The 16,120-nt window shown below is 37.5% G+C and overlaps 1 protein-coding gene across 1 annotated transcript in view; it reads left to right on the top strand.

The window, feature by feature from the left end:
• Positions 1–4,215: 4,215 nt before the first annotated feature.
• Positions 4,216–16,120, top strand: part of rspo4 (R-spondin 4) — a 28,023-nt gene continuing 16,118 nt past the window's right edge. Inside the window, exons 1-3 of the mRNA XM_063474113.1 lie at positions 4,216–4,310; positions 13,723–13,911; positions 14,827–14,964. Coding sequence (XP_063330183.1) covers positions 4,232–4,310; positions 13,723–13,911; positions 14,827–14,964 — 406 coding nt within the window. The 5' untranslated portion in view covers positions 4,216–4,231. The remainder of the gene's footprint in view (positions 4,311–13,722; positions 13,912–14,826; positions 14,965–16,120) is intronic.

The following is a 16,120-nucleotide window of genomic DNA, read 5'->3' as shown; positions in this document are numbered from 1 at the left end:
TTACTTATTTATTTACTATTAAAAAGGAAGTAACAAACACTGAGACGAGGACTAAGACACGTGAACTTAATACAGAGACGGGAGATGAACATGAAGACATGACTGACTGGGGAGACATAGAGAGGGAATACAAAAGATAATAACTAAAGATTACATAATTTAATGAAAATAACAGACTGGAAACAAAGGGAAACTAACATAAAACTAGAAACTATGACCTGGAAATATAGATAATAAAAATCAGAGATACTAGGAATATAGCACATAAACAGAATCAATCAATCAAACACACACAAAGAGAACAAAACAAAAACTCAGTCACAAATAAAAGCTAGGGAGTAAAGATGTGTTTTCAGATGGGATTTAAAAATGTCAAGGGTTGGAGAGATCCTAATTTAAATGGGCAGACTGTTCCATAGTATAGTCACAGCAATCGCAAAGGCCTGTTCTCCTCTGTGTTTTAGTCTGCTTCAGAAGACTATGGAGCTCAAAACCAAAACTCACCACAACCTAGAATGAATCTAAAGACCTGACAGCATCCTTGTTACATGTCATCAACAGATCAGTCCAGTAGATGCATTAGCACAACCTACACGACAGGGGCAGCTTGTTATAGTGTCTTACTTCAAAATGATATGAAAAACTCAGGCTGTTATCATGAAAAAGGAATATGAATAGCGTGCTAATTTCCTTAACTTAGTGTTTTTGCAGCAGAAAGTTAACACGTGAAAAACTATCTGCTTTTTAGAGGCTACTCTGTTTCATCTTATTATGTTCCACATTTCATGTTTCATATTTTTAGCAAATATTGTGCCCAACATTCTGAAAACACTTACAATAAACAATCCAATAAACTTTTTGGTTCTTTTAAAAGTTCTTCGGGTTGAAAAGCAGCTTTAGTCAGCAGATTTTCTCTTGACAGCAAAGGTTTACTAGTTGTTGTTGCAACACTGTGACAGCACCATCGTGCTTTGTGTGCCCTCAGGAAGAGTTTTCTAACACATATTGCCATCCGGGAGTTTTTTTCAATAGTGATGCCAGAATTCAAATGGCACAGAGGACCCCTTCAGCAGACGGATGAAGCAGACAGTAGACAGTAAATTCTCTAAAACCAGTATATTTAAGGCATATAATTTCAAGTAATTTAATTAGAGGCTGTTTTACAGTTCACCATGTATGTGTACATAGTGGGACACTAACTAACACCCTGCTGAACATGTTTAGAACAAATAAATCTCAAATCAAGACTAAACTTACCATCAGCAGTGCAAACACGGGCAGAGCTTCAGACACCAATAATAATTCTTCTTACTTGATGTCTCTCTTCTGCTAATTTCACCACAAGCCACAGTTTACTCTGTCCAAGTCTGTAAAAAGGCTGTGGTCTGAAAACATCTTAATGTCGAAGCCTGACAGTCAATCGAGGGATTGCAGTATTGCTAAATGTGTGCAGAGGGAAACGAATTAAAACCTTGTATCTCAATAGAGTCATCTCTACTGGACCTCAAGAAAAACAAATTCTATTTTTACAGACTGAAAGCTTTTGTTTTTACCATTTCAGTGGTTTGTCTATTCCAAAGACTTGGGTTGACATTTCCCATCATAACACCATAAGGTTTTAATGAGAACCACGAAAACAGTCTGCTCTGTGCTGGACTAAAGCAGATTCTAGAATCCCAAAATTATTAGTTTTCATAGTTCGGTCACGTCACTGATTTTATTTGGTCAAACTAACAGTCCAAGTCTAAATAATTTGTATGACTCTTGATTCATTGTAAACATTATATTGATTGGTTGATGCCATTAGAGAAAAGCTGTTATTAAATTAAAATTAAAAGCGGTGGCATAAAATAGGAGGAAGCTGAGGAGGTAGAGCAGGTCACCTACTAATTGGAAGGTTGGTGGTTCAATCCCTGGTTGCTCTGGTCTGCATGTCAGATATCCTTGGGCAAGATACTAACCCCAGGTTGTTCTCCAATGTGTTCACTGGAGCATAAACATGAGTGAGTTAGATAAAAGGTATATGGAGGTGTGAATGTGTGAATGCAGCAGGTTGTATAAAGTGCTCAGGTGGAATAGAAAAGCTCTATATGAGAACCAAAATTCTAAAAAGGAAATTGTTTAAATACAGCTGAATCCTTGCAAACTATTTTACTATCATGGCTAATCACATTCATTTTAAACATTTTTAATTCAGTTTTTCATCAAATCACAATAACAGTTCTCTCAAAGCCATTTATATTATAAGGTAAATATCCTACAGTAATACAGAGAAAATTCCAACAATTAGCTGACCCCCTTTGAGCAAGCACTTGGTGACAAAGGGATGAAAAAACCTTCTTTTAACGGGAAGAAGCCTCTTGTCGAACCAGGCTCAGGGAGAACCGGGTGAGAGAGATGGGACAAATACACATCTGTGGTTTCAAGGAGGTTCTGAATTTAGTATCTTACTAATCTTAAGATTTGGATCCGTTAGCTGCCAGTACATTTAAACATGTAACCTTTCACTGATGGGTTCTTAGATCATCCAAACTGCTGGAAAAACTTCATTTCAGAGACATAAAGTTGTTTATCAGTGGTAGGCAGTATGAGGATTTAAAAATATTTTTAATATGTAGTTCTTTCCCATAAGAAATTTGCCAGTGAGCAATGGGGTTCATCCACTAGTGCCAGCAACAAATCCAAATCATCATAACTGTTTTCTTTTCTAGACTGTTAAAAAACAAAAAGATTTTCTCTGCTACATAAATCTGTATCTTTGATCTAGTAATTAAGGCTGCTGTGAGTCAGTCTTTAAATCAGCTTCAGTTTAAAAGACAATTAGTCTAAATAGAGACATGACATGAAACATTAAGGTTGTTCTTAATAAACAGGATGAAAAAAACAGAACAAACAAAAGGGAATAGCATGCAACATGTGAGTCAAAGCCGCAACACTGCCGGCCATGCAGTGGGATTTTTTTGTTTCTTTTTTAGAAGGGCTTAATATTGTGAAATATAAATGTGTATTAAATAAAATAAGCCATTCTTTCTAGTCTACATCTAGAAAACAAATGAATCATTTTTATGGTGACAGTGTCTCTTAATGCCATATTATTAAAACATTTTACACCAATAATTAGAAAAAAGGAAGCATGTTTTGAAAGACTGGATTATGTTTTGTATTAGTATGATGGGTAAGTTGCAAAGCTTGTTGATGCCAAACATATTAGCAACTAGTGCAGTAATTTTGACCAGGACTGACTTGCTGTTAAAACATCCTAAAATCCAAATGGTGGATTATATATTTTATATTAAGTTAAAAACCTACCAAATCAGACAGACTTTGTCCATGTCAAAACAAAAATGGGTGTAGTGATGTATTTCATCATATATTTGTATAATCAAAACAAATTCCCAGCGACTGAGGTTTGTGGTCAACCAAAGAGATGAATTTGCCTTGCCTTGCCCACTTACCTGACTACTTACCCAAACAGGCACAACAAATCAATTGCCAAAACGTGGCAGGCTATAATCAAATTTTAGAGTCTTAGCTCTGCTGTTTCCAGCTGCTTTTTTTCTTTCAGGGTGGTCAAATTAAGTTTACTGACTTTGCCATAGAAAACAAAGCTGCCCAGTACTTGCACTAAAATAAATAAACAGGGATAATAAAAAGAAGAGACTGAACAACAATAGACTGAGCCAGGAGGAGGAGGCTAAAGATCAAGCTGGAAATATGGAACCACTTAGGGCTGAGAGTGCAGCCTTAAAGGGTTAAAGATGGTTGTGGGATAAGTGGAGCTCGTTTATCGCAAATTTGACAGTGGTAGTTAAATGTAGAGTTTTCCCTCCAATCTGCCAGTCTGAGGAAGCAGACAAGCCTCTCTGCTTTCTTCACCACCTATCCGTCCCTCTCCTGTGCTCTTCTATGTTGTCTATGTCTGTCTGTCTCCTCATCTCAGCCCTAAATCATCTCTGCGAAACAGAACAAAGAGAAAAAGGATTTTTTTTCCTTGTGTTTCCTCTCTTCTCTCACTTCAGCACTCATTCTTATTTCTGCTTTGGTCCCTCACGTTTATCGTCTTCCCTTCATCTCCATCCACCCCTACGTCTTTTAAACCCTGAGTCTTTGCCCCTTTCTATTCTCGTTTCTTTCTGTGCCTCACAGTGGAACTATATTTTCAACTGAAACCCTGGAGTCTTTGCAGATGTCCGCAACCCGGCGCTGAAACGGGTGCTTACCAGCAGCCCAGATGCATTTGCCACTCCTTGTGATGTCCTTGTTATGTGAAGTGATCAGGATGGGGTCCGGCATCATGCAGAAGCAAAGTGGTGAGTACACCATGAAAAGACCACAAAGAGGCTGTTAGCATGATAACATTACAACAGCAATTACTCAGTTTCCATTTTTTCCCACTTTCTTAACAAATGAATTTATGTTCCACATGTACAACAAAACAGGAACCAACTGGAGATACCTGTGCATTATTTTAAAAACGTAAAGATACAGACAAACTATACAAATATATATTTATTCATCATCATCATCATCATCATTTAAGACATGCTTACACTAGAGAGCAGGTGTCAATTAAAGAAGCTTAGGTTGATGCAGTTCTTGTTTACACAGCTCTCATATAACTTTATCTTCATCATAATGATATTTATCTGGTCTAATTAAATCACCTAACAAGGAAAGATCCATTTTTCTGTTAATTACTCCAGAAATCCACAAAACAAGTATTTCAGAAACATTCTACGGAACTTATTGTATATAGATTATTACTAATGAATAAGAATCACTTTTTATTTCCACGAATTACTTTATTTCCTCAGTATTCAGTGTATAAACTAGCATGTCTTTTCTTGTTAAACTCTGTACCAGCATATAGTCACAGTGTTTGGGAATTATCTCCAGATCCAGATTTGTCTCTAATCACTTTCTTATCCAATCCCTCTGAAAACAGTCCAGACCACAGCCACACAGGTCTGTGGTAACCCTCATGCTCACCGGTGTCTGGTATTTCCTAAGAAATCTGAGACTAATAGAGGGGGATCCGGTCTCAATTAGACCAACATTCTGGCTTGTAACATTTTTCTCTCTGCCCCCATCACCCACCTAGAGGTCAGGTGTTAAGATAATAATTATAGGGGCTTCATAAAGCCATCAGTTGCCACTAACACTCACTCAGGTTTATGCGCTTCCAATTCAGGTTGCGAAAAGGCAAATTGAAAGAACGAGAGATACATTTTCAAAATCTTAATTCTGTCATGTGCTTATGATAAACATGTGATGGTATTGGACGCACATAGATGGTAACATGATACATGAATAATTTATTATTTAGCCATCTTTATCATGTTTCACATTTAAAATTAAATCATTGCCACAAAATGGCTACTACTGTACAGCATACAGTGGCTTGCAAAAGTATTCGGCCCCCTTGAACTTTTCCACATTTTGTGACATTACAGCCACAAACATGAATCAATTTTATTGGAATTCCACGTGAAAGACCAATACAAAGTGGTGTACATGTGAGAAGTGGAACGAAAATCATACATGATTCCAAACATTTTTTACAAATAAATAACTGAAAAGTAGGGTGTGCGTAATTATTCAGCCCCCTGAGTCAATACTTTGTAGAACCACCTTTTGCTGCAATTACAGCTGCCAGTCTTTTAGGGTATGTCTCTACCAGCTTTGCACATCTAGAGACTGAAATCCTTGCCCATTCTTCTTTGCAAAACAGCTCCAGCTCAGTCAGATTAGATGGACAGCGTTTGTGAACAGCAGTTTTCAGATCTTGCCACAGATTCTCGATTGGATTTAGATCTGGACTTTGACTGGGCCATTCTAACACATGGATATGTTTTGTTTTAAACCATTCCATTGTTGCCCTGGCTTTACGTTTAGGGTCGTTGTCCTGCTGGAAGGTGAACCTCCGCCCCAGTCTCAAGTCTTTTGCAGACTCCAAGAGGTTTTCTTCCAAGATTGCCCTGTATTTGGCTCCATCCATCTTCCCATCAACTCTGACCAGCTTCCCTGTCCCTGCTGAAGAGAAGCACCCCCAGAGCATGATGCTGCCACCACCATATTTGACAGTGGGGATGGTGTGTTCAGAGTGATGTGCAGTGTTAGTTTTCCGCCACACATAGCGTTTTGCATTTTGGCCAAAAAGTTCCATTTCAGTCTCATCTGACCAGAGCACCTTCTTCCACATGTTTGCTGTGTCCCCCACATGGCTTGTGGCAAACTGCAAACGGGACTTCTTATGGTTTTCTGTTAACAATGGCTTTCTTCTTGCCACTCTTCCATAAAGGCCAACTTTGTGCAGTGCACGACTAATAGTTGTCCTATGGACAGATTCCCCCACCTGAGCTGTAGATCTCTGCAGCTCGTCCAGAGTCACCATGGGCCTCTTGGCTGCATTTCCGATCAGTGCTCTCCTTGTTCGGCCTGTGAGTTTAGGTGGACGGCCTTGTCTTGGTAGGTTTGCAGTTGTGCCATACTCCTTCCATTTCTGAATGATCGCTTGAACAGTGCTCCGTGGGATGTTCTAAGGCTTGGGAAATCTTTTTGTAGCCTAAGCCTGCTTTAAATTTCTCCATAACTTTATCCCTGACCTGTCTGGTGTGTTCTTTGGACTTCATGGTGTCGTTGTTCCCAATATTCTCTTAGACAACCTCTGAGGCCATCACAGGGCAGTTGTGGAGCTGTTTTGCAAAGAAGAATGGGCAAGGATTTCAGTCTCTAGATGTGCAAAGCTGGTAGAGACATACCCTAAAAGACTGGCAGCTGTAATTGCAGCAAAAGGTGGTTCTACAAAGTATTGACTCAGGGGGCTGAATAATTACGCACACCCCACTTTTCAGTTATTTATTTGTAAAAAATGTTTGGAATCATGTATGATTTTCGTTCCACTTCTCACGTGTACACCACTTTGTATTAGTCTTTCACGTGGAATTCCAATAAAATTGATTCATGTTTGTGGCTGTAATGTCACAAAATGTGGAAAAGTTCAAGGGGGCCGAATACTTTTGCAAGCCACTGTATGTAAACAACTTCATGCAAGTCCTAAAGTGGAATCTTTAATCCTTAATGTTTCCCAAATGAGGCAAGAGAATATTAACCAAACACATTAGAAGATAGCCTATAAAATATGCAAGTTATAATGACTTATAAAAACTCCTGCTTAAAAAATAATACATTATACGAGCTGAACATTTCATACTGGATGACATTTGATGCTAATACCGTAGAACAGGTTAATGTTGGATTGCATTTATAGGTCTAAAGGGTTAAATGCTAGCTGTTGGAATGACTGCTTGACCTGCTGTCAGCATTCATCTCTTTTTACCACAGAGATTTATGCTGTCATTTGATTTTTTCTTCCCGGGAGGAGGCACAAATTCCTCAGGGGTTGTGTCAGGAAAGGGAGGGCATCCCACGTAAAACTCTGTCAAATCAAACATGAGGAGCTACCCGCTGGGACGACCACTTGTGAATTAGGGAGCAGCCGAAAGTAGCTTAATTTTAATCTGTCTTTTCTCTTCATTCCTTGTTTGCTCTTTTTTCTCCTGCAATTATCCCTCACTCTATCAGTATTCATGTGCACTCGGAACTGTTTATGACTGACTGTAGTAAAAAAAAAAAAAACACTCAATGGGGGAAAAAAAACAGAAAATTGTAGAAAAATGCTTCCACCTACTCCTCTCACACACTCAAAAGACTTAATATGACAGCATAACAACTTGCAAAATAAGTAAGAACTGCACCATTATTATGAGACACATCGTCCAAGTCTGTAATGAAATGTAATGAAGCAAAGTACCATTTTAGTTTGGATGACTTAAGCTTTTTTTGAGAGGCACACTGAGTTTTAGTGAAATCATTACCTGTCTGCATCTACCAGGTCTATCTGTATTTCTCAAAATAAAGACTTGAAATGGGACTGGGAACTTTGAAAGTAGTTAGTGCTTTTCTCACTGGCTACACATTTATGATTATAAATTAAGGGGTGAGCCACGCATCTTAATTTTTTAATTCTGGTGTTTCTGGTCCGATTGTTACAGGTGTATAAAAATGAGCACCAAGTCTGCCTTTACAAATTTTTGCTAAAAAATGAGTTTGGTATTCTGATAGGATGCCATCATTGCAACAAGTCAGTTTATGAAATTTCTTCTCTCAGACTCTAAGTGACATTATGGGAAAGTGGAAGCATTTAGGAACCACAGCAACTGTGGCAGACCATGTAACATTACAGAGCAGGCTTGCTGAAGGGCATGGTGCAGTAGCTGCAGAGGTCCAAACCTCTTTAAATGTGCATTAATAGCAGCACCAAAAATATGCTCTGGGAGCTTCATACAGCTTGACATATCTATCTACCAAATACTATATAAAGCACAGACTTCTTTGACAGTTATTGGTCTGGTTTGCAACCCAATACTAAAGGCGCCCCCCCAGTAATGCATAACTTTAATCATTAATACAACAGAGATGAGTGAGTTATAGGAAAAAATCATAACACATACAGTTGTTACAATTGGTAAAATAGTTACAGAGACCCAAACTATTTGTCATGCTGTAAAGTTAAGCATTTTAACATGGGAGTCTACAGGGAATGGCTCATTTTTGGCACCAGCAGTACAGTTGGTGGAGGTACTGCAAAGGCTTTATATTTCACTTTCTAAGACTGCCACTTGGATGCTACTAGTGATCCATGTCTGTTCACCAACAATTTTGGCTAAATGATTTTGCCTTTTGGGAAAACATGAGGTAAAGAAAATCTTTAAAAGCGAGCACTCGGAAATTTAAAAAAAAAAAAAAAAAGCATTATGTTTTAGAAAACTACTGAATCAATGCCCCTGTTTATCAAAGTGTGTGTAGCAGCATTAAACATGAAATTATCAGTCAATATTAAGCAATTGCTGCTACATCTGCAAGAAAATTCTGACTAATTATTGAGCAACCTTCTCTGAAACAGCATAGAAGATGAAGAACATTGCATCATTGCACTGAAAACAGACAGTAATCAAAACAAGTATAACATATAAAGAGAAAAATCTACAGAGTCTCCTTATATTTCCCATTTATTATAGTTAACATAAAAAAATTAAAAACAAAGCTGCATCAGAATACAAACAGCCTATCAGGACCATCATGCAGAGCTCTAATGTCACATAAGGTAACAGTTTTATGCACTCAAATCAATAATGTTGTGCAAACACCTTATGAAGCGCACAAGACAAAGGTTTTACAGATCTCCAGGGGCTCCATGACAACATTTAAAGCTAGTAGAAAGTAGTTGAAAATGTAACACAAGCTGGGAGATCAAGAGGTGAAAAAGATGTTAAATTGCAGCACATTTTTGACTCGGCTGCTGTCAAGTGTCTGGACATTGGGACATGACGGTAGCACCCCTACAGCTTGTGTTTTTTTAGTGTGCGACTCCACCTTTTTCTAGTTAATTTACACATTATGGAGCACTGTTGAAACATATCTGTTCCTGTTAAGAATATATTTTAAAATAGATGTGATCATTTTAACTTAAATATATAAACTTATAGCATAACCAGGATTTGTTTGTTTTTTGATTGGGTTATTTAACTAGATTACATATACCATGTAAAGAAACACAACTTAGATTTTTATTATAGGGTTCATTGCATTTTTAAAAAGTTCTTAACTTACACACAAACAAACAGCATCATATGTCAACTCAGCTGCAAGCTAAAATTTCAGACATCAGGAAGAAACTGCTCATATAATATGACAAGTTGGAGAACTTGTTAGCTTCAAAACCATTATACAATATTGTTTCCTTATTTTTCCTATTTAAACTTAGTTCAGTGATCTTTATGCCTTCACTTTCCTTAAATACTCCAGTTTTGTGAATTATGTTTTAGGGTGTAAGCTCTTTCCAAAATGTTAACATCTTTCCCTGAAACCCCAACAGATCTTGTTACACCTGGTGCTTGTTAAAAACCCAGGGCAATCCCATACGAGGTCAAAGTTCAGCGTTTTACGCTACCTTAACCTGCCGCTCCTCTGTAAGTCCCTTAAGCCTGCAGATCGATAGCATATGTGTAGAGAACTGTTTTTCAGACAATGAGCTGAGAGCTCAGCGGGTCTCAAAACCCAAATGGATCACTGAGTTATTCTGGGGAAATCTGCTCTGTTCCACTCTGCACTGGAGTTGAAAACTCTGTCTTTGGAAGTCTGTTCTCTTTAGTAACTCTGCCAAGATCACTTGAAAACGAATCTTCAACACCAGAAATTTTAATTACCTTTTCAAAGGAGTAGAACCTATTGCATTTGATTTAGTGTTTTATAAAAATTTTTTTACCAAAGCAGTATTGTCATGTAGGGCTAAAGATGTTTTCATAGGTGAAGTATATATATGAAAACAGAATATATATTATATACATTTTGCATTCTGCTCAAATTTTGGTGAATGAAATTCCATTATTTTATTTATATGATGGTTAAGACAAGTTATCCTTATTTGCTAATCCATGTAGCTTGTATATCTTTGCAAAGCAATTATATTCAGTTCACAACCAAAGTCACCTCGAGGCACTTGATACAATAATTAAGAGAAACACCAAAAATGAGTCCCCTGTGAGCAAACATTAGGCGACTGTGGGAAGGAAAAACTCTTTTAGCAGGAACCTCTTGCAGAACGTGTTATCTGCCACGACATGCTGAGGGTGATGGGAGGACCAAAGACACACAATGGAAGAGTGCCAGAGACTAATAATAACTAACGATAATAGTGTGAATGCATTAATTTAGCTCCACTATCTCATTCAGATATGGTGAGCTCTGTTTCTAAAAATTAAAGATGGTGACAGATACAATGATTAAATAGTGCCTTCAAAACAGCAGATTGCAAACAGGTGCTGGATCACTCTTCTTATAAAGTCTATGGTCATAAAAGGACTATTGACAGACGTGAGAGGAACAGCTTATTTTGGACTGGACGTATGCCATTAATAGACTGATAGTTTGTCACAAAATGTCTTTTTATGGTATCAGGTGCAGTTACAAATTTTATATGTATGAGAAGATACATACGTACAAAAAAAATTTTTTTAAACTTTTCATGATGTAGTCCACTTTTTAAATGCTTCTGAGCTTTTTAACTAATCGTTTTATTTTCCTATTTCACTTAACCCTAGAACACTATCACTATAAATAGTAACACAATCACTAATGCCGGGTGATTTTTACCCAATATAATATGACCAACAAAAAGTACTTGTCATCAAAATATAACAAACACATGACAAATCAGAGTGGTCAGCTTTTACTTTCAACTGTGCCATGTCTAACAAAATGAAAAAAAGTGTCATGGGGGGATGCTAAAGTAATGCTCTAAAATTACAGAAAAATCTGGAATTCAAGAACAAAAAATTCCTTAAAAAAAAAAATGACGCTGGAAAGCTGGTCTTTGATACACCCATTCCTGGGACATTTGAGACTTCCCTGGTGAAGGCACAATCTCCTCGACACACTAACAGCGTGTAAATGTATTTGCTTGGGTGAAAATCACCCAGCGATAGTGTTCTAGGGTTAAAAAAAAAATCATAGTCCTAATAATTAAGTGAAGCTCTAAAGTGAAATCTTTGCCCTTTCTTGAAAGATGAAAGAGTTCACAGGACACGTTTTTCCAACTAGTTTCACTGCTTCTCATCTAAAATCACTGAGCTCTCCAACTTATTGTTGAATTGTTGGTATTTTTTCTTCAGGATTCACTCCTGAAGAAAAAAGAAATTATTTTCATCAGCAGCCATTAAAAATTAAAAGAACATTCCCATGTGATGCATTTGTGCCATGAAACAAGTTTTAAAACTTTTTGTTCAAGGAAAAGCAAGTTCAAAGTCCAACAGATAACAGGACACCTATTTAAGAAATCTGTTAATCCAGAAAAAAAAACCCAGCAGGAAAGGAAAAGCAAAGGGGAACCCACACTAATGTGGATGACACTAAAAGACTGATATATACAGAAGAGGAAATAAGGAAAGAGGAAACAGCTGGGGACCAAAACACAACTAAAGACAATCAAAGCAGGGACAGGAAGAAAAGCTGCACATCCCATTATTTAGGAAAACTAAACCTCAAAGTAAACACAGGAAGTAACTAAAGAAAACAGACAGAAATATTGAGAGTGAGGCATGGGACAGTGATGAGGAAACAAATACAGATGAGACAGAAGGAGGAACAGAATGGAAACCGACAGGGGAACTAACTAAATACAACCCTCAAATCAGTAACTAAAGCTCAGAACTGAAAAGAAAGCTAGATTTCACCAATTTGCAATCCAAAGAAAACCAAAAATTAAAAACTAAAGATAATTATGCACAAAACTTAAAACGCCAGGTCCAACCCTTGAGTGATTATAAGAAAAAACTGTTAAAAAGTTGTTCGTAACTCTTGATTTGACAGTCAAAAAAGGTCAACATTTAATAAGAAACTAAACAAGACTATACATGATTAAATGTTTTCATAGTTGCCTTGAAGTTACATGATCTTCTGTGTCTTTATCTATGAACGAATAACATGATTTGGGTTTTTGAAAACTTTTTAAGACAGGTTTCACTTTTGCTTTTGCACACACACATATCCTAAACCACAGCCACACATAACAAGGTGAATGTAGTGACCCACAAGGATCAGAGTGCGATTGCTCAGACTCACGCACACTCGCTGTCTGCTGCTCAATCCAAATTTCCATCCTACCTTGCTTGTCTTTCCATATCCCTCCTTATCCCCGATGGATTGAAAGCATTCTTTCTTTGTTTGTCGAGTCTTCTCTGTACCTGGAAGCAGATATAGCCACTTGCTTTTGTTATAATATAAGACTTACCTTGGCTTAGATCTAAGCTTGACTGTCATACTGTACCTCACTCTTAGTGTACATGTTACATTTTTGGGATAGAAATAGATTAAAATATCTATTTGTTGACATATATCACTTAATAATATGTGATAATAATATATTTCTCAAAATGTTGTAGAGCTAAATTTTATTATTATGAAAGAAAAATCCCACTATTAGTCATTATAAGTTATAAGTTGAGTTACTTATCAGTGCTTCAGTCTGTAATCTCTGCAGTAGCAGGGAGTCCACAATGAACAGAAAGAGCGTTGGTGCTGTTTTCATGTCAAATAAAGAATATTTCTTACTAAATGTAAGCCTACTCATTATCAGCTACCTACAGTTTCTAAAGTGCTACTCATACCAAGAAAGTTAGTCATCAGAAGTGCATCGTCAGAGTGACATGTAAGCTTTGTCAGGACACAACTCCCTTTGTGCACCTGGTAATGTACATGTAAGGAGCTAGCTAAAAGGACATATAGACACAGCATCACACTCTGTGCTCTTCTCTATTCGAGCTAACAAGGCAGCAAAAAAAGAAATATCAAAGATGCTGAACCTCATAAAGAAGTGTGTGCCATTACAAAAGCAATTACTACAACTATTTGATGGAGTGAAATACTGTAACACTTTGATGTATGATTTTTATAGAGTTCCTGATAATGTGTTGATTTTCAGCAGTGGATCTTTCCCGAAATTCTCTTGGTATCTTGAGGATTTGTGGTGTCTCCTTTCCTTCCTCATCCTCTCCTTTCCTGGCTTTTATTTATTCCTTAATCTCTCCCTCCTCTACTTTTACTTTAATAACTCCTCTCCAGAATGCAGCTCTGGCTTAATCTTCTTCCTGTTGTCTCCTGCAGCTCAGAGAGAGACACCAGAGGACTGTCGGAGCTGTTTGGAGTGTTCCCGGGACAACGGCTGCGTGCGTTGCCCAGAGCGACTCTTCCTGTTCCTGCAGAGGGAGGGGATATCTCACCATGGAACTTGTCTCCACGCCTGCCCTGCAGGACACTACGGACAGAGAGGAAAGGATGTCAACCGCTGCATGAGTGCGTTTTTTTTTTTTTTTTACAAAAAAGGGTTCTTTCCCCTGCAGAGATCTCTGACTGAGACTAAATATTTGCTGATAGTCTTACTCACATTAGCGTGTACGACTTAACTGTCTTGAGGTCTGAAATAATGAATAACAACCGACAGTACTCATACACAGAGTCTGCAGTCCCAGACCACTTCTTCTTTCTCTTTCTTTTCAAGATGCACCTTGCTTAATTCTTTCCAGAAACATGCTGTCCTAATAAAAGAAAAGAAAACTTTACCCAACAGCACATAGTTTCTGTCTCATTTACTGGGAAAATCAAAGATTCTACAATAGTTCACTATATTTCTTTTCCAAACATATTTACTATCACTGACTCCCCTTAACCTTAACACAAAATGTAATATTAAAATCCTTTCTGATTTGCCCTTACCTCAGAGAAACAGTGAAAGAGCAAAGACACAATCTTCCCTGACTGCTCTGTGAACCGTGAATTCTAATATTAATATATAAAGATTTCAGATACAACAAATCGGTTGCTTGGAAGCTCATCAACGCAACGTCATCAGCACAAAGTTTGTTTTTGTTGGATGCACGTATTGCACAATCTGTATCTGTCAAGCACACAAAAGAACATGTTCTGTCTGCTTAAGGCAAACAAGACTAAACCAAATTACAAATCACCTCTCTGAAAGTGAATTGGTTTTAACTGTTACTGCGTTTCCTGACATAATAGCAGGTTTCAGTAGGAAATATATGATATTCAGGAAGCAAAGATGCTACTCTCTTTTTTCACCTTTAGTTTTCAGCAGCTTTTCTCTCAGTGGACAAATTCAGCTTTTTAATTATTGTGTTCACCCTGACTTTTTCATGTAAAAATGAATATCCAAGTACTCTACATTGTGTGTGATAATCTGTTTCCTCTCAGAGTGCCGTTCTTCAGACTGTGAGCAATGTTTCAGCCGGGACTTCTGCACCAAGTGTAAGCCTGGCTTCCAGCTTTACAAAGGCAAGTGTCTGACCCACTGCCCAGAGGGAACTCGTCCCCACCAGACAGACTGCCTTGGTAAGTTACATTTTTGATATAATTTGTAACTTAATATGTCAAATCCCTTGTCCCTCTGTTTGTGATCCTGAGAAAAATGTATTTTGACATGATTATAGATAATGGCCTCTAGAAAACGGAATAAGCATTAATATAGTATAATAATATATAGTAATATAGCATTAACTAATGAATGAATGTTGAGAGTGAATGGTTGTCTTTCTCTACATCAACTCTGAAATAGATTGGTGATCCAGTCACCCTTCGGTCAGGCTCTCTCCCCACTGCACCCTGACTAAAATCCTATTAGCACTGTTATTGACATTAGGTAGGTAGCGTCCTTTAAAAAGCTATTGCTTCATGTAAAAAAAAATAAATTGTAGTAACAGCTTTGATCTCACCAATTTAGAGTGAGTTCCTTCACTCTCTAAGAGCTGTCTCCAGTGTACAAAGCTAGTTTAAAGGGTTGATTTGAAGGATAGCTTCCCTGGGACATGAGCCATTGTTTGCAGTCCCATTCACTATAATATCTGTCTTTCCACATTTGTATTAGGACTTCCTCTGCTTCTAGGCAGGCATTTCATCTTCCTCTCACACTGGATTCAGGGCAGAATGCATCCATACATTGGCTAGCTACTACTAGCTCCACTGCTTCTTGGACTCTATGTGGTACAGACTATCCTGTGTTTCATCTGTCGTTAGTAAAATTCTTGTATTTTATTACGTTTACTAAGTGCTAGTTAGCAGGTATGTGTTTCTATTTCTATTTCGAACAAACGTGAACACTGATTTACTACTGTCTCCAAGCCTGCTTTTGAAATTAAAAAAAAAGAAATTGCAAATGAATTTCACTTTTGCTACAACACTTTTTGACTGAAAACCTCTTACCATCTTATTTTTTGTTCTAACTTACTGTATGAAGTGTATTAACTAAAGCTTTCCTGACTCCAACTATAACAAATGAGGGTCTGCTGTGCAATGGACACATTAGTGAAACTAATCTGAAAGGTTTAATCAACAGCAGGCCTGTTCTTGCAAGCTCATCTCCTTTTATCTACCTCTCTGGCTCTGTGGCCGCATCTCTACTGTGTTTCATGTGTGATTGATTGAGTATTTGATTATCTGTGGTTTGCGGGAGTTTTATCTCACTGAAATTTGCCTAATAATTTTGCTAAAC

Source organism: Pelmatolapia mariae, linkage group LG5, assembly GCF_036321145.2.
Source record: "Pelmatolapia mariae isolate MD_Pm_ZW linkage group LG5, Pm_UMD_F_2, whole genome shotgun sequence".
In the NCBI taxonomy this organism is placed as follows: Eukaryota; Metazoa; Chordata; class Actinopteri; order Cichliformes; family Cichlidae; genus Pelmatolapia; species Pelmatolapia mariae.
Note: the sequence above shows the minus strand (reverse complement) of the source record. Positions and strands in the feature narration are given on the sequence as shown.